At 41.1% G+C, this 18,503-nt stretch overlaps 2 protein-coding genes across 3 annotated transcripts; one reads left to right on the top strand and one right to left on the bottom strand.

Annotated features, from left to right (window-relative positions):
* Positions 1 to 2,726: 2,726 nt before the first annotated feature.
* LOC115755305 lies at positions 2,727 to 9,384 on the bottom strand. Its single transcript, XM_048284183.1, has 8 exons — positions 9,258 to 9,384; positions 6,280 to 6,468; positions 5,579 to 5,740; positions 5,282 to 5,452; positions 4,848 to 5,179; positions 4,251 to 4,346; positions 3,134 to 3,193; positions 2,727 to 3,051 (listed from the first exon to the last, which is right to left on the bottom strand). Exons 2-8 carry the CDS (start codon positions 6,380 to 6,382, stop codon positions 2,866 to 2,868), a joined length of 1,110 nt encoding a protein of 369 aa, XP_048140140.1. The 5' UTR covers positions 6,383 to 6,468; positions 9,258 to 9,384; the 3' UTR covers positions 2,727 to 2,865.
* Positions 9,385 to 12,024: 2,640 nt separating this feature from the next.
* Positions 12,025 to 17,512, top strand: LOC115755281 (NAC domain-containing protein 78). Of its 2 annotated transcripts, none has more exons than XM_030694595.2 (6): positions 12,025 to 12,333; positions 13,408 to 13,685; positions 13,810 to 13,989; positions 16,004 to 16,498; positions 16,579 to 16,696; positions 16,829 to 17,512. In XM_030694595.2, the coding sequence occupies exons 1-6, from the start codon at positions 12,168 to 12,170 to the stop codon at positions 17,224 to 17,226; spliced, it is 1,635 nt and encodes a 544-aa protein (XP_030550455.2). In that variant the 5' UTR covers positions 12,025 to 12,167; the 3' UTR covers positions 17,227 to 17,512. The 2 variants fall into 2 exon arrangements, with proteins under 2 accessions (XP_030550455.2, XP_030550457.2); XM_030694597.2 differs by lacking the exon at positions 12,025 to 12,333 and adding an exon at positions 12,373 to 13,090.
* The last annotated feature ends 991 nt before the right edge of the window (positions 17,513 to 18,503 follow it).

Genomic DNA, 18,503 nt, shown 5'->3' with positions numbered 1-18,503 from the left:
AACTATAGGTACAATCTTAATTCTATCTTAAGTCATTTTTGTCTCATAAAAAACCCCCAAACTTTATATCTATTCACAATTCTATCCTAAACTTTTTTTTTCTCTTATAAAAAATCATCAACTTTAAGTCCACTACCAATCCAATCGTAATTTTTTTTTTTGTCTCATACAAAATCACAGCTATATGTCCATTTCAAGATCACCAACTTTTACTTGAGTCCTAAATCTGCCTCCATTAACCCTCCCTCAAAATCGCCTTTAGTGATTTTGCGATTGGTCTTCAATCTTTCGTGCTTGGGAATGTTTCATTTCTTACGGTCGGAGAGCTCACACTCGAGATGCTCAAATAGCTCGTGCTTGGGAGTTTTTCATTTCTCGATTGTCAACGAGAAACTTTGGACATGAGCTACTGGAGACAGATTTGTGACTCAAGTAACAATTTTTATTTTTTTATGACACCGTAAAAATTTTAGGGTAGAATTGGAACAAGACCTAAAGTTGTGAGTTTTTCATAGAACAAAAAAAATTATGATAGAATTGGGACATGATCTAAAGTTGAGGATTTTTATGGGACAAAAAAAAGTTTAATATAGAATTAGGACATGACCTAAAGTTGACTTTTTTTATGAGACAAAAAAAATGTAGGATAGAATCGAGACAAGAGCTAAGGTTGAAGGTTTTTTATGGAACAAAAGATAAAATTGAGATAAGAGTTGAAGTTAGAGATTTTTTAGGGTATTAGGCCCAAGAAAGATGATGTGTTTAGATTTTTATGAGCATGTGATGACGAAGGGGATCCAATTACCTACTTGTCTTTAAACGAGGCCTTCCATAACGCGACATGAAAACTTCTCCATTTTTGAAATTCTGCAGAAAAACCTAAAGTGAAATGGAATGAATTAAATGATAAATGGATAAAAAGAAAAGGTAGAACAAGAAGAAAGCTCCGGAAAAATTGTTAAAAAATTTCTAAGCCTATTGCTCTTTTGCCAATTCAATTCTAAATTTTTAATATTGTCAGTTCAATCAAAAACATTTTGTATTTGTGTCAATTAAGTTATAAACCTTTTTTGTGCCAATTCAATCATAAAGCTTTTGTATTAAGATAAATTCAATCCATCCAAACAACATTGGCCAACCGATGCTAACGTGGACGTCGGCTGGTGCTGATATGGTTAATTTTAAATGATATTATTTTTTATTTTCCTTTCTTCTTCCTCCCTAGGACCGGCAAGGTCAACCTTGCTGGTGTTGGTTGCCCAAGCTAGATTTGGGTGAGGTCACGCCTCGCTAATGGCCGGTAGGGGCAAGCTTTTCCCGAGGCTGGTGTGGTCAACCACGCCGACTCTAGCCTCTGACTAATTGCCGATGGCAATTGGCTGGAGAAAGAAGAAAAAAAAAGAAGAAGGAAAGAGCAAAAATTTTAAAAAAATATTAACATATTACTATAAATTGTTCACATCGGTGTCAGTAGGCCAAAATTGGCCGAATTGACTAAATTGGCACAAATTCAAAAGGTTAAGAACTGAATTAGCACAAAAAAAAGTTTAAGATGAAATTAGCACAAATGCAAAAAGTTTAGGATTAAATTGGCAAAAGTATAATAGATTTAAAACTTTTTTGATAATTTTCCCAGTTGAAATAGGACAGCGTGCTCATTCTTGCTCAAAGAGTACTTAAAAACAATTTACGTTTCCCCACCATGTGTTGGTAATTGATCAAATCAACCTTTATTTACCAGCTATATGAGTTGGAGAAGATGAATGGTTAGTGGCAACTCTGTGGAGTATTCTAAAGTTGTGTTTTTGTGCTAAATTGTTCTTTAATATTAGTATGGTTTTGGGTTGATTTGTCTAAAATATTTGGGGCTAATTTTTGCTTGCATTAGTGAAACCACTTTAAATTTCCAAAGTTGGTTTCACGTCCGCTAATTTCCCAAAAAAATTGAACTTTAAGTCCAGCCCCAAACTTCCTTTTTCCAAAAATTATCAACTTTTGCTTTAATCCCGAATCTGCTCGTGCATCCAAAAATATCTACTCAATTCCTTAAAATTTTCAACATTAAGGCTACTTAGAGGTTCATTAGTGGAACCTAAGTCTTCATCAACATTGTCACATTCACATGGAATAACAGTACTTTTCTGATAATGGTAATTTTGAAAAAACCAATGGCGATTTTTGAATGAAGGATTTGAGAAAGACAAATTTAGGATTAAAGTGAAAGTTGGTAATTCTTTTTCCAACCAAAAAAAGTTCTGGACAAAGCTGGTATTGAATTTAAAGTTGAGAGTTTTTCACGGAGTAGTTTTTGATATTTCCTGGGAGAAAAATGTCAACTAGCTGAATTACATTACCATACCGAGGCAGTTACATGAACAAAAAAGAATTCCAAGTGTCTTTCATCGCAAGAAAGAACCCAGACTCGATTTAACAAGTCTTCTTTGCGGGGGAGGCGGGCCGCCGGAGGCCTGGAACGGGGCAATTGTCCGGCCAATATACAAAAGCCAGGTCCACCGACGTCCCATTCTCTTTCCTGAATAAGACGTTACGACAATGCATCATTAACGAGCAGAACACAAATAAAGTCCCAGTACAAGCAGAGTCAGTTTAGTCTCACTAGTAACTCTGGTTCTTTGTGCCTAGTGTACCACTTATCAGGGCCAAAAAAAGGTCCCGACACCAACACAGCTTGTCATCCAAAAATCAGAATCTCTACATGGCTCTGCTCGCCTCTGATTCAATGCTATGACCCTGCCCAAAATTGGACAGTACAGGAAGAAAGAGAAGTCAAAGGAGCATGCGCGGATGAGATCGAAAAGTCAAATGAACAATCCTCACAAAAACCCTGGTGGCATCGGCATCCTGTCACTCATTCATGTCACCACCCATCCCCTCAAAGGCCTCGTACTCGTAATCCACGTCAAGATTCTCCATTGTTTTTCCAAAGACGAAGGATTTCGTTCCCATCGTCGTGAAAGGCATGAGGCCGAAAGCTCGAGCAGTTTTGATCTCCCTCGCAACCTTCCTCTGCGCCTTGGCACGGATGCGAGTCTACAAAAAGGGACCAACGGCAAATAAGCAAGAAAATCAATTTGCACTCAATTAATTTCCATAAATGACATTCCAACTTTACCGAGCTCCTCTTGATAATTATTCCGGCCTCAGTTATGAAATTTGCAAGGAATCTCACATTCTGCAGAAAAGTGAATATTGATAAAGTGAACCTCTAAGCAAAAAGATACCAACCGAACATGATAAACCATCCGAACATGCAAAAGTTTCACCCAAGCCATGTCATCCCTATATCAGTTGGCGAACTACAGCGCTTCGAGAGAACTCATGCTGACACCGGGATAACCTCTGGCAACACCTAAACTTATGTTATTCACCTCTTGATCAGAATAGGAGGTTTATTCTTATAAATACACGGGGTTACATTACAGGAACAGTAGTGAAATGACCCGAGGGAACTAAACTTGAGTGATGGATCAGAAGGAAGAAAGGAGTGGAATGGCTATTCAAACTCTTTTGACGTTGTAACAATATGCGAAAGTGAAAATAATCAGATTTTTTGAAAGAGAAAGTGTTGGAGTAGTCCTTAAAATAATCTTATGCTATAGTTGAAAAGAGATCTCTTGAGGGGGGGGGGCATCTGTCATCCTCTCAATAACTCTCCACGTCATTCTTTTTCTTTTCCTTATCACACGGTCACATTATAATTCTAAGAATTATTTGACACCTAACATTCTTCACTGATGAATTCCTTTATCTCGCAGCAATGAGTGGGTGATGTCCTAGTATAGAGCAGGATAGGATGACAACATTAACTCATAGGGTATATAATGGCCTTCACTCTGGGGGAAATGTCCGTTCTTTACATTGGCAGATCAGGCAAAGCAGAACCAAGCAGAGAAAAATGGAAGAGAGATGTCAGTAGAGCACATATAACCATACATACATATTGCCTGTAACAAGAGTTACTTGCTAATTCAATGGTTATGGCGTCAATGGCCCCTAGAGACACAATCTCCACAGAAATATCAACAAATTTAACAGCTTCAGCATGCTGAAGGTGTTAACAATATCACTTGAAGCAGGAAATGCACTTAAAAAGGGTTCAAGCAGAAGAGTATGAATGATTAACGGTGATCAAAGAACCTCTTGCTCATAAGAAGCGTTTGTCAGTCCAGCATCTACTGAATATTATTTGACAATTATAAACAAAACGATACGATCAACCCGATGCTCACCCTGAAATCAGCTTTTCTCAGCACTTCCTCTGTAGTAACTTCAAATTGTCGTCTTTTGGCAAACTTGCGCACACCTGGTTTCTTAAGATCGAGATCCTAAAAGAAAGATGGATAAGGCACAGAGAACATAAGGACACTAACATGAAAAGCAAAACATTGCAGGAGAGAGTTAGCAACATTACATAAAGGACAACAGCATAAAAGTATGATTGTGATGATAACAAGTATCGTAGCTAAAACCATGACCCAATCCAAGAACACCTGAACATGGCATAAACCATGCCTAGATACCTATAGGCCAATTAGTTTCATGCCAAACACCGACAAAGTACATAATTCATAAGTAGCAATAGGTTCCCTCCCAAATCATATGTCTGGATGGTGTGGACAGCACAAGCAGATTAATGTAGAAGATTCACATAGGAAAAACCTCCACAGAGAGTAACCCTGAAAAATTAAAGTTATTTACAACAAATTGCAATTTGACCTATCAGAGAGCATAAGAAAAAGGTAAATATATCGCACAACTTCGAATCCCTCAACTGCCTTATGAGTTTAAAGTGCTTTATTGGACTGCATGGAATCGCAATATGGTACCTTTATATCGTATGTTGTTCCCGGAGGAAAATTCACATCGGGTCTAAATGAATAGCCATCTGCTTCTGTTTCATCCAAATCGTAGTCAAAGTACAAGGCTTCTTCCTTCAATCTCACATCCATACCATCTGATAATGTACTAAAATTATCCTTTAGGCCATCAAACATCCAGGAGCTATCTTCACCATTCAGTCTTGAACCTGATCTGGCCCTGTCAATTCTGTCAAACTTCTGGAAAAATGAATCAGTTTTTGAATCATTTCCAGAAAAGCCACCAAATATCCGCCCCTCAAATTCATCAGCAGAACGTTGTTTGTCATCACTGTTATGACCTGCAGAACAATAAATCAACATGTTGGCAGTATCATAAAATGAACAGGGCACGATATGAAGTTTTCTCAAGATTGCCCATGTTAAAGAATTGCAAAGGATACCAAACATCCGGGAGCTATCTTCACCATTCAGTCTTGAACCTGATCTGGCCCTGTCAATTCTGTCAAACTTCTGGAAAAATGAATCAGTTTTTGAATCATTTCCAGAAAAGCCACCAAATATCCGCCCCTCAAATTCATCAGCAGAACGTCGTTTGTCATCACTGTTATGACCTGCAGAACAATAAATCAACTTGTTGGCAGTATAATAAAATGAACAGAGCACAATATGAAGTTTTCTCAAGATTGCCCAAGTTAAAGAATTGCAAAGGATACCAAACATCCGGGAGCTATCTTCACCATTCAGTCTTGAACCTACTCTGGCCCTGTCAATTCTGTCAAACTTCTGGAAAAATGAATCAGTTTTTGAATCATTTCCAGAAAAGCCACCAAATATCCGCCGCTCAAATTCCTCAGCAGACTCGGACGAATTAGAACGTTGTTTGTCATCACTGTTATGACCTGCAGAACAATACATCAACAGGTTGCCAGTATCATAAAAGGAACAGGGCACAATATGAAGTTTTCTCAAGATTGCCCATGTTAAAGAATTGCAAAGGAAACCAAACCTACTTCACAAATTCGTTCAAATAGTTTTCTTATGATGAGTATTTTGAAACATACATTATATCGATGGTTGATTATAAGCCAGCCCTAGAAAAACATTTGTCAACAATGTTCCCAAACAAACCCCGCTGCAGAGAGGAGAAAACAAAGATAACTTTATTATAACAAGCAAACTTCCCACCAAGTAATGAAATGACTCGCCCACAAGACTAATCTTGAATTTCACACCTACACCATTTACAGTAAAAGGTATACACTTTGCATAAGCTTATTTCCCTTAAAAACAAGGAAGCTTAAGAAAGAAGAACTGCAAACCAATCCGACAAACAACATTCTAATTTCAAAACAAAACCAGACAAAAGAGCATTCCCAAGAATGCTTGGACCATTCCAACAGCTCAGAACAGCACCCAGACAGTGAAAACCCAAAAGTACCTGACGCTGCATTCACTGAGAGGGGTCTAGCTAAATGGGGACGATGGAATTGTCGCACTAAGCCATTATTCAAGGATCGCATCACAGCCCGAGAAAGCGTCATCTCTCCTTCTAACACCAGAATCTTCCGTGCAAGGCCGTTAAAGTCGGCTTTTGGAGTCTTGCAAGACTGAATCAGATTAAGATCCAACAAACTTGAGCAAATTACAAACCGAGAAATGCAAATCCTTTACAATGGTCGTGCTGATTAAGTAATTCAACATCACGAAAATCGCGAAATACCTTCCAATGCTAGAAAAACAACGAATTACTGACAACTTAAGGTATAAGATGGCGAAAGTCCCACTCAATACTCAGAAACTTAAAAGAGAAAAAATTAAGCTCAGAAAACAGCACGGGAGAATGAAACGGACCAAAGTTAGCAAATTTATCGAGAAATGACGCCAAGAAACACTCGAGATCCCAAACCCAGAATAGAGAAAGCCCCAACAAAAAACCGAAAAAAAAAAAAAGTGGAGAAAGCAAGCAAACCCAGCAGCCGAAGAGGACGTCGCGATTTGGGTAGTGACGGTGAGTGCTCCGAATCGATTTCGAACAAAAATGGCTTCCAAATCTTTATGCAAACGAATTCGAAGATTACCGCAGAACACAAACCATGCGTCGGTTCACAGACAAATGGCTCGGATTCAGGTGCAATTTTTGGGAAACTGGGGTTTAAGCTGGGAAATAGGGTTCTTTCTTTAGCTCCAGGGTTTAAAAAAAAAAAAACAGCATATAAAGTAAAAATACGAAAATCAGACAAATTATTTTTTATTACCGGGACAAATCCAGTTAATTTAAATAGAAAAAGGTGATACAATAAATATGTACTAGGAATATAGGAGAAAGCATATTTGTGTTTATGTATATTATTCAATTGGCCCAATAACGTACTTAATTTCCTACTTTTAAACTCTAATTTTAGCTAATACGCATGCGGCCCTGATAAAGACGTTAACTTCATAGGTATTAGGTTACAACTCTCGTACCTGCCAAAAGATAGAAAAAAGAGTTAAAAGATAAGGCACGGCAAAAGAAAAATCTGACTTTCTATACAAAGTTATATAGAATAGGGGAAAAAAAAACCAAGAATTGGAGTACTTTTTTATTTTGGTCAAAAAACGAATTGGAGAATTCTTTTTTGGTCGGAAAATTGAAACAATTTAAATATAGTTTATTTCCGCATTTTAGGCTTTAGGCCACGAAATCGGGTCGTCCCCCAATTTGTCGCGTGTCGTGACCCACCCGATTTAGAAACACTTTGGAGGAAAGTCTTGAGGAAAATGCAAATGACTTTAAGTTGAAGGAGTTTTTCAAAATGCAAATTATGTTTGGTAAGTTGTAACTTAAAAGATAATTACAAAACAACTTTGGGTAAAATAGAGTTTGGAAAAATTATACTTGCAAGGCACTTTTTCATTTTTTATTAAAGAAAAGTTGAAACCCTTCGCCGGAGTCAGCAAAGAGGACCCAAATTTGGTGCCGGCGGCCGTCATCTAAGGTCAAACAACCTCAAGGCAACCCCCGGCAACCACCGACGAGGGCCGCCGGGGGTCGAGCGACCCCCGACATGGGTCGCGAACCCGGGCGAGGGCCGTCGGTGACCCAAATCCGACGCCACGAGGCCGGGTTTCGCACCAGTGACCTAAATCTACGCCGGAGACCCGGATCCGACCATCGACGAGGGTAGCTTCGCTTGGGTTTCGCGCGGATCGCGCGACCTTAGGCGGCCCTCCCCTAGGTCACATGGCCCCTCGAGGAGGTCGTGCGAGCCCGGGCGACGATCGTTGGGTTGCACAACAACGCCGGCCCCCTTCTGGCCGGTCGCCATCCCCTCACGACCATGCCGATCGAGGTGTAAGCGAAGAAAATGATGAACAGTGACAGACAAGACAAAAATCGAAAAATCAAAAAATAGATGAGGATAGTTTTGGAAGAATTTTTTTTTACTTATCCGATACTATCGCTTGTCGAGAATGCCAAAATGCCAAGGCAACCTTCAAGCTGCCTCGGGCTTTCAGCCTTGTGAATGCTCACTTTGAACCAAAGATATTTTCAAAAAATTTACCAAATACCTGATCTTCGGCCCAAAGGACTTTGGGTGTCCACAGCCATTTGGGAAAGTGGTTCCCAATCGCAGCCTTATTCGGCCCGAAACAACCTAAAGCCGACACGCCTTATTCCAGCCCAAAATGAACTAAAGCCCCCATGCTTATAGCCGAAGCCCTCACAATTTTAACCCATTTCATCCAACAGTCCACCAAACAGCCCCTACCTGCGGCGATATTGAACCTTCTCCGACGGGCGACACCGTCAAACCACAAAGCCGGACCCTTCCCCTCGGCCACCACAACCCAACCGAGCCGAACAGACCCAGAAAATGGAACAAAAAACATTTGCGCCGTATACGGCCGTAGACCCAATCACGGCAAAAATAAACACAGCAAGAGGAGAAGCATATTGATGCAGAAAAAGTGTGTTCGATCATTAACAAAAAAACAAATATCAATCTCATCCTGGCCAAAAATGCACTCAGTTTAAACAGAAAACGAGACTGCCATGCTTTGGGCTGTCGTTGGCATTTCGTCGAACAAGTGGTGGGTGCGGTGCGATGCGTGGGGGTGATATTGTTCGTTTCCTTAGAACTCGAATCCAGGATGAGACTCAACAAATAACAGGCAATGGATGTGATAAAAGAAATCATCAGAGTCGACGCCGACAACCACGAAAGAAGAAGAAACCGAGCCTTAACTTCCGGCTCAAACATGAACAGGGGCAGTAAGTGGCGTATCGAGCGTGGCAGTCCCTAGCCGGCTCGGGAAGGGCGATTGGATGGCGAGCTCGCAAGTGGGGGTATCGAGCGTGGCCCACCGTCTCGCAATGTCTCCGAGCCGATATTCTCGGGAAGAAGTGGCTCGAACCAAAAAATGAACTCACCCGAGATGGCTGCAAATCGGGAAAGCGAGGAGCCACGAGTAGGTCGTCGCCGGCCTGAAGGGTCGTCGGACGGCGGCGATGGAGGCGGCTAGTCAGCCGGAACAGACGAGGGAGTGCGTGGGGCCCTCTTTGTGGAAAATAAATCGATTTTTCGAGACACGTTGATTTTATTTATTTATTTATTTTATCGAAAGTGTAATTTAATATTAAAGCTTACAAAACGAATGATAAGTTTTAGCTTATTTATTATATTAAATAAAATAAAATATATATTAAAAATCGTATTCGAATCAAAACGATGTCGTTTTAGTTACGTCATCACTACGTAGAAGAGAGAAAATATGAAAAAATATATATCACGTCAACATTTTTCGTTAGCCAAGTTTGACGAAATTAACGGAAGAATTCGATTGCATCAATTTGATAAGTCTTAAAATTCAATTGCAATTTTTTACAAATTTTAAGACTTAATTACACTTCCGTTATAAGTTTTAGGACTTTTAGTAAATATATTCTTTTTTTTTCTCCCTCTCCGAGAAAACTAAACCTCCATTTGGGCCAAGCCGAGGGAAAAGAAGAAAGGATGAGGAAGCAAGTCGAGTGTGGGCCGATTCGCTTGTTGCTCGAGCGGGGCGATCCGAAAGCTCTCTCTTTTTTTTTTTTTTTTTTTTTGGACTTTTAGTAAATATATTTATTTTTTTTATATCCGCGGGATCTACAAAGTTATGTATCGATACCGCCCTATCATTTTTGGTCTTCTAGCTTGTGTTGATTGTGTAACCCGGTTCTTTGATCCTTGAATTGTCAAATCTAGTTCCTTCGAGTCTTTTTTATTGTTAGCATGCTTAATCATGCTACGTAATAGTCAACACAACGTGAAAAGAATAAATTTCGAAAAACAGAATAAATCCACTGCCACTTGGATCAGGTCGCGAGCGTTGAGCTTGCCGCTGGAAATGCAATCATCCCTTAAATATCTCATCCCAAGGGTCGTTGCACCTTGTCGATTTGAAGCTCGGATCATAGATATTACTCGATGGAGCGATCGCGGGGCCAACCGGAGGTGGTGAAGTCGAGCTAGGGCTTTCACTTCACTTCGAGGGTTTAGTAAGAGCACATGGAGAGCGAAAAGGTCCTTCAAAAGAGAGAGAGGCGAGGAAGATGGAAGACCAAGTATAGGAGGAGGTCTCTCGGGGTGGCCATGAAGGTTCGATGGCTGGTGCATGTATGTATCATGGCCCAATAAATCCTCCAACCAGGATGGGCCGTGACATGCCAAGCGGATCGATCCACAGGCCGAGGGGAATGACAACAGGCAGCCCGACCCAACCGAGCATAACCCAAGACGGTCGGGCAGACGAAATGGCGCAACCCTGGAGCTGGTGGGATGTCCAGATTCGTCCATGGGAGAAGGTGCCGGGCAAATCCTGATCCACGAAGAGTCTGGGGCAGGCCAATGCACCGCACGCAAATAGAATAGGACGAACACGGGGCAGACGAAGAGTTACCCATGAATTGCCCCTTTGTGTGTATAAATAGTGAACCTCCCCTCGCTTGTAAATTATTTGAACATCAATACATACTCGGATTCTCTCCACTCCCTCTCTCTCTCGGTCTTGTGACGTTGTGCGAGCGTGTTTGGTTCGGTTTGGTTCACTTCACCTCGAGTGAGTGTGAGTGTGTGTAGGCTGACTTAGAAATCACTTCCTAAGGCCACACGGATCGTGAAGGTGCTTGAAAAACTCCCGATTCGTGACACATGCACGATAGCTTCAAGTATCGATTGTCACCAACGCAAATTTTACTGCAGTTAGGTCTTCATTGCTAACTACTTGAACAGAACTTAAAGATGTGAGGGTGATGCTGGCTTTGAAAGCAAGGGTCACAAAAATGGGTTTGAAAAGTGGATTTATGAAAGAATCAATAAAATCCATCTTGTTTGGACCTTTGTTTTTACAATTCATTTGTGACTCGTTTATTTATTTTAAGGTGATCTATACATGATTTACTTTCGGAAATGCGGATTAAAATATTAGTCCCTAAGCCATTTTAACAACCCTAAGGATGGGGTCATGTCTCCTGCTAAAGTGAAATGGAACAAGCATGCTTGCTCTCATCACCACCTGAAGTGAAGGTCATGCCTCACATGGTACCTCGACCCTCAAATGAGGATCAAGAGCTAAACTCTCTCTCGATTCCGATGATGGCACATGAGCCGATGGTGGAAATCGACCGACGCTGCCACTATCAATCTCGTCAATACTCCACTATGGATTGACGGAAACCGCCAACACAAGCCGCTACCCCCACCTAGTCGCTCTCCTTCCCCTTCCTCGGCTCTCTCTCTTTTTCTTTTTCAGATATTTCAAAAATAAAATTTCAAATTACACGAGGCATGTAAGATTTTTTTTTCTTGTTAGAAGTCACAAATAACATAGGCTACGGAACATCAAAAGAGAATTTAACAACAAAGATAAAAAAAGAAAAGCAAAGAATTATTCCAACACCAAGTTGGATTTCCGGAGTCAGCGGTCAACGCCACTCGAACCTCGTAAGTGCCCACGTCAAACTCCGGTTCCAGAACCTTCTTCCTACCACCGTTTACGTCACCGAGCACCGTGACCCACCCGCGGGTGACTATAGCACCTCCCGTCTCGTCTCCCTCCCTTCACGCAACTTCCCAGCTCCCCTCTTTCTTATATCTAAACTTTATCAAAATTAATCATTAAATTAAAAATATAATTAAATAAGAAAGATCGCTTTTTCTTTCAGGATAATTTCTTCATCTCTTCACTTCGCCCCCTCCAAAGCAAAACACCAAGCTGCGATCTTTTCCATTCAAAACCTCTCTCTCTCTCTCTCTCTCTCTCTCACAAACCCTAGTTCGGAAGAACCCGAAGATTCGATTCTTCATGGGACGCGATTCGGCCAAGTCGCTCGCTCCGGGGTTCCGGTTCCACCCCACCGACGAGGAGCTGGTCCGGTACTACCTGAAGCGCAAGGTCTCCGGCAAGCCTCTCCGCTTCGACGCGATCTCCGAGGTCGACGTCTACAAATGCGAGCCCTGGGATCTCCCCGGTAATTTTCGCTTCCTCTGCTCGGTTTCTTTTGCAGATCTTGTGTCCGTGGTTTGTGATTTTGTTCGTCTCGGATTTTTGGCACCGTTTTGTGTTTGGTTATTTTGGTCTTCGTCGTTGAAGAGAGCGCGTATTTCGTCCACGATGTTGTGAATTGACTTGCTGTGGGTTGACTGTGAAGACTCGCGGAGGGTATTTTGCCTTTCAGCTAGGTCAAGTTGAGGATTTAGGTTCTCGAGAATTCGCGTGACTGGAATTTGCGTTGGTAAGCGAATGATTACTATAAATACGCTGTCGTTGGAAATGGAGGAGCCATGTTTTGATCCGGGAGTGCTCCTTCATGGGCGGGGAAGTCAAAAATCTGCTTTCTCTGACAATTGTTTATGAGCCCCAAATCCAACGGTGAAATTTGTTGCACTCCCTTCAATTTCAACTGAGTGTGTGAAATGATCTTAGGTATGTGTCATTCTACTTCTTATCCTGGCAAAGATGACTGAGATGAAACCAGTCTAGCTAGTGGCGTCAGCCTCTCGCAGTTTTTGGTGTGTCCTCCCCTGGTAATGCGGATAGTGAGGACAATCATCCTCTACATCCTGAGGCCAGCATGGAAGCTAATGCGTTCTTGGCAGGGATGCATGATCAATTCTTTGCCCTGAAATTATTGTGGTTGTATTGACTTGGTGGTGAGGAGTGAGAGTACGGAGCTATTTCTATGGCGGCACCTTCCAGTTTTTCTGGAACAAGCACCAAGAGGCAAGGTAGGTCTGAAATTTGATGGAGGAGGCAAGTTAGCTGCAGCTATCGATATTCCATATTACTTGTTGAACGTTACACCGGATGATATCACTTGTGAACAAATTTTTTTTCTTCCATGTGGCGAAGCCACATTGAATTGACTACTATCAAGGCCAGGGTCTGAAATTATAATGGAAATGAGTCCATTTAGGCCTTAAATTCTGAATTCGGTAGGACATGTGTTTGAAAAAACTGCCATTTCTTCTCTTCTATTCCAATTTATTTTCTTAATGTATTCAGTCGAAGCAAACTTATCTTAATTTCCTTTTTGAGTTTCCAGATAAGTCGAACTTGAAAACTAGAGACCTCGAGTGGTACTTCTTTAGTGCCCTGGATAAGAAGTATGGAAACGGGTCAAAGACAAATCGTGCCACAGAGAATGGTTACTGGAAGACAACAGGGAAGGACAGGGCAGTCTTTCATTACTCTCGAACAGTTGGAATGAAGAAAACTTTGGTTTATCATATTGGGCGAGCTCCACGTGGAAAGCGCACAAATTGGGTTATGCATGAATATCGGCTTACCGATGAAGAATTGGAGAAGGCTGGAATTCCACAAGTGAGTTTATGTTATAAAATTGTTAAGAATAGATGGCATTTTGTTTTATTTCTTGGCCTCCAATTACTATTGACACTTACTTTTTTCTTTTTGGCTGTTTGTGGGATTGTTTGGGTTCCCAAAGGATGCATTCGTGCTGTGCAGGATCTTTCAGAAGAGTGGTCCTGGCCCAAAGAACGGGGAGCAATATGGTGCCCCATTCATTGAGGAGGAGTGGGAGGATGATGATGTGGCTCTGTTTCCTGATCAGGAGCCAATGGTGGTTGTTGATGATGAATATGTTGAGGCAGATGACTTGGATCAGGTTCGGTTTTCTTGTGTTACTTCTTTCAGTAATTTGGTGTCCATAGTGTTACAATGAATGACACTCCTATAGAAGGAATTAATTTAGTGGATGTCCAGATTTAGTCTTAAAGGGAATGTTTTTGTAATCACAATTTTGAAGTGGGAAAAGAACAATTTTTCGTGAAACTATCAGAGAGGGAGTATGGACCTATGAAAAGATGCAACCAACTTCCATGGACTTGATCTATTCACAATGGGCCTCCAATTATAGATGTCTCCCTGATCTTACCTTTGGTGATTATCAGCTATCTGTAGTTGAAGCTGTTATATGAACGTAGATGTTAAAAGTTATCCAGGATTTTAACCTTGAAATAGTGTACCGGTGCCAAAAGAACTTAAAAGGTGTGGTGACACAAATGCGTCTAAGGCGGAGATATCTTCTGCATCCCGGGTAACAAGATTATACTGTTTAGTGCTGTACTCGGATAATCAGTTGTTTGTGATAATTAATAGCTTGGGAATTTTGGGAGACCCAACATGAAATCGAGGGAGTTTTTCTTTTTCCCTTTGATGCTATAGAAAATCCTTCATATTTACAAAAGCACCTTGTATTTTTACATCTTTTTTTTTTTTTTTTTTTTTGGGTGAATGCTGTGTTTTATTTAGCGGCCCGGGTGTTGCAAGTGTAATAGTGAGCAAGATTACTTAAAAGATTTCATAAAGGGGTGCCTCTCCTTTAGTAAGTTATAGTACATTCTTGTTACGAAAAAATCAGAGTCCTCCAATGAATGATCCTTCTCATGAATGACCAAGGGCGGTTAGGTTGATGGTCGGTTGGAATTGGATCTCCTATTTTGTACAGGTTTATATTAGTTTCTTTACAGAAGGTTAAAGAGCAGTTTTAATTGGACCTCCTATTTTGTGCAAGTTTATATTAATTTTCCTTACAGAAGGTTGAAGAGCAGGATGGTGTACCAGTATATCTTTTCTTGCCTAGGCAGGGGGTCATCTCATTTGCTAGTTCTCCTTAAATTAGGTGACCTGAAAGTCGGGAGATCTGGTCATTCAAGGGATAGTAAAACATAATAAATTTCATGTAGGCAGTGTCGATTGACCTGGACCTACTCTCTTCTTCTGGAAATGGTGATGAGCCCCATGAGAAATCGAACTACCCTCTAGGTGAAGAAATTTTCAAAACTACTCCCCAGAAAGTTGCTTTACTAGTCATTATGGGCATCCTGAACAAAGACTCAGGAAGAGCCAACTATTTAAAATTATAGCGCTCACATGACCTCATGTAATGCCTGGGTCTCTAGGTGCCACCACCCAATATCTCAAAGAAATATGGAAAGCTTTAAATTCTACAAGTGAGATGCCCTATCAACATCAAGCACTAGGTGATCACCTTTTACAGGACCCAAAGAAAATAAGTTGCATGATAATTTCATCCAGGCAGTTGTTGGATACCTTATGCAGTCCATTTCATTTGCCGGGCAGAAAGGATTTATTTTGTCCTGTGCAGTACATCCTAATTTTGCGGCAGCTATGCATCATTCTTTGCTGGAGAAACAGAGGATCAAGATCAGATCTTGGCCATTTTAATGAAGTTCATGCACTGTCAAGTGTCAACCAGGATTGGAATAGCTAGAAAGGAGAATGAGAGGGTTGAAAATCAGAAGATTTGTGTATGGTGCATTCTTCCCAAGCAAGTGGCTTCCTGTCAGGGCAATATGAAGTTCTCTAAAATCCGCTTAGTCTTTGTTAAGTCTCCTCACATCACGAGATTATTAAGTCCTTGCTTTAGCATCTTTTGTACTGTCTCCTTTTCTCTTTTTTTTGGGGCTTGGAAGGTTGGTCCTGATCATTCTATGTTCTCATGTTTTAGTTACTTCTGAGTATTATTCTGTCATTTTATGAGATAATATATGTAGAACTACTATTTTGGCTTCTTTCTTTGCCCTTGTTTACTTAGAGCTTTTATTCGGGTGTCCACTTGCATTACCTTGATTCTTGCACCATTTTTTGTGTTTCAGAGTATTGATTTTGGAATTGAATCTGGAGATGCTCCAGCTCTTCTGAACTTCCATCATGGTGAGACAAGCCAGGGCACTGAGCACTCAAATGACTTCAATGAAGATGAGCAAAAGCCTCTGATAGATACCAATGCAGTTCAAGCTGGTTCGCAACAGCTGGATGAGCAGTTCTTTGTTTTACCAGAGCAGTACCAGATGGAGATGAAAGCCATTGAGAAGGGATACATTGGCCAATCAGATGATAATGACAATCCTGTGGATGCCAATTACTTGCTCGATGGGCCATACTTAGATGCAGCTGATAATCACCTTCCAGGAGATGAGTTCTACCTCCAGACAAATGACCTTGCTAATCTCCTTGGGGAGGATGCAGCAGATTTTGCTGTCGAAGACTACCTAACATTCTTTGATGCAGATGATGAGAATGTCTTGCCATATGAATCCTCTCAACTTCCGTCTGAAAATGCACTTTCTGATCACACACTTCATGCCGAGGTGAGTCTGCTTCATATTTTGGAGAAGTACCACTTTTGTGGCATTCTAGTTGCCACTCTATTGAATCGTTTGTCTTGCAGCATATTAATGGAGGAAATGAGGAAGCTCCTCTGGCAGGCAATCTTCCTTCAGAATCTTGCAGTAAGGACTATGCGTCAACTTCAAAGCCACATTTGGATTCAAAGGACCCTGAATCAAGTAAGAGTGGACCTTTGTTATGACCCAGCACCATCTGAAATCTCCCCTTTTTTGTCTCTTTTATTTTTCGTTTATTTCTGTAAGAATGGCTTTTCACATTTGCGTGAGCATAATCTGAATTATTTCCTGCAGGTGTGAAGTATCCACTCATGAAAGCAGCCAGTCAAATGTTAGGCAGCTTCCCTGCTCCTCCTGCTTTTGCTGCAGAGTTCCCGGGGAAAGATGTGGCACTCCATCTCAATTCAGCTGCACAGCCTTCAAGTTCTGTTCATGTTACTGCTGGCATGATAAGAATAAGAGACATGAATTTGGTTGGGAGTGGAATGGACTGGTCAGTCGGTAAGAATGGAGAACTCAACATCGTTCTGTCTTTTGGGATGTCTCAAGCTGATGTCAGCCCTACCAATTCTGGCCTGCTCTCTCGCAAGACACCTTCAGTGGTTTCATGGAGCTGGTGCTTCTTTTTGTTCTTTTGGATTATACTTCTCTCGGTCAGCGTTAAAGTCGGTACCTCTATCTATTCAAGGTAGTAGGATACTGGATAAGGTGGCAATCTCGGCCACTGGAATGGAGGTAGCTGATAAACTCACATAGGAACATACTATTCAGTTATCTTTGTGTAGGACTCTGACATATTTTGCTTAATTTATTATATGTCAAGTGCAAAACTATTGCTTGGCCCTTCTTTCTCTGTACCGACAATGTTGAACCCCGATGTCACGGGTATCTGTTGTGGCGTTTGTTGTATTGCTACTGCCCATGGATAGGATTGGAATCATCAGATCAATTTGAATGTCAGCTCCCATTTATTCGTTCCGCTTGCTGTTTGATGCATTAGTATTGCCTCACCTTCTATGAAGTTTTATGATATCATTGATTTGCCTTTAGGAGGTGAATGCATAATGTTCTGCATGCGTTGTGACTTCTTTCATAGTGTCAGCTTCGGACAATTTTGCTTATTGGGGCAATGCGGTAACTGGCCGAGAGATGGAACCTGCCTTGTTCATTATGGTCTTCGAGGTATTCAGCAGTTTGCATTTGTGGTACTAGCAAGTCGTGAGTAGCCAGATGAGTTTGAATTTGGAAGAATTGGCCCGGCTGCGGATTATTTTTCTAATGGCATGCTGGCGTGGTCGCATCAGTGGAATTGAGACAGGAAAGAAAATTGTTACCAAAAAGATCCCAATCTATCTGATGTTTTCTGTACAAGAAATCTTCAAAATTACAAATATGGTTCCCCATGAAATTGTTAGTAGTCCCTGCATAACAATTTACATCGTTAGCCTCGAATAAGGCTGTGACATCTTGGGCTGGAGCATGTCTTCTTTCATCGTTGGTCAATGAATTCTACGTCGATCCTCTGTCTGAAAGTATGAAGTAAGTATATTCTACTTCACTTGCTTTACAGAGAAGGAAAACAATGGGCACGAAGGGTTGGATCCGATTACGAGGTCCCAGTAAAGGCTGGTTCCATGTTTTTCGTCACAAAGAATTTAACGAGACCGAGCAAGAATTTGAAATCCTCGGAAATTAGGGTTGCAAATCCAGTTCTCTTTCCAACCAAAACTTTTGGAGTTTCAGAAAATCCATGATTTATCATCAGGACTTCACCAACTGCTTGTGCAAAACGACAGAAAAGAGAAACAGAGAGTTGGCACCAAAGTGTCAATCCGCATTCCGACGAATGATTTGGCGACATATGCCCACGCCAACTACTGAAAGGTACCGAGTTCGCTAGAACAAACAGATTACTTCCACAGACCAATTCGAATTGCGATGAATAACTCGTCAGTGATTCTTTTGATAA

The sequence above is a fragment of the Rhodamnia argentea genome, chromosome 8 (assembly GCF_020921035.1).
Source record: "Rhodamnia argentea isolate NSW1041297 chromosome 8, ASM2092103v1, whole genome shotgun sequence".
NCBI classification, from domain to species: Eukaryota; Viridiplantae; Streptophyta; class Magnoliopsida; order Myrtales; family Myrtaceae; genus Rhodamnia; species Rhodamnia argentea.
This window is presented reverse-complemented; position numbering and strand designations above follow the sequence as displayed.

What these genes read in the sequence shown, in the direction of transcription:
- LOC115755305 (XM_048284183.1), bottom strand. Translation starts at nt 6,382, where the DNA reads ATGACGCTTTCTCGGGCTGTGATGCGATCCTTGAATAATGGCTTAGTG. An exon ending in AGATAGCTCCCGGATGTTTG is followed by an intron (nt 5,180 to 5,281) that starts GTATCCTTTGCA and finishes ATTGTTCTGCAG; the next exon opens with GTCATAACAGTGATGACAAA. An exon ending in TAATTATCAAGAGGAGCTCG is followed by an intron (nt 3,052 to 3,133) that starts GTAAAGTTGGAA and finishes CCCTTTTTGTAG; the next exon opens with ACTCGCATCCGTGCCAAGGC.
- LOC115755281 (XM_030694595.2), top strand. Translation starts at nt 12,168, where the DNA reads ATGGGACGCGATTCGGCCAAGTCGCTCGCTCCGGGGTTCCGGTTCCAC. An exon ending in CGAGCCCTGGGATCTCCCCG is followed by an intron (nt 12,334 to 13,407) that starts GTAATTTTCGCT and finishes TTGAGTTTCCAG; the next exon opens with ATAAGTCGAACTTGAAAACT. An exon ending in ATCACACACTTCATGCCGAG is followed by an intron (nt 16,499 to 16,578) that starts GTGAGTCTGCTT and finishes TTTGTCTTGCAG; the next exon opens with CATATTAATGGAGGAAATGA.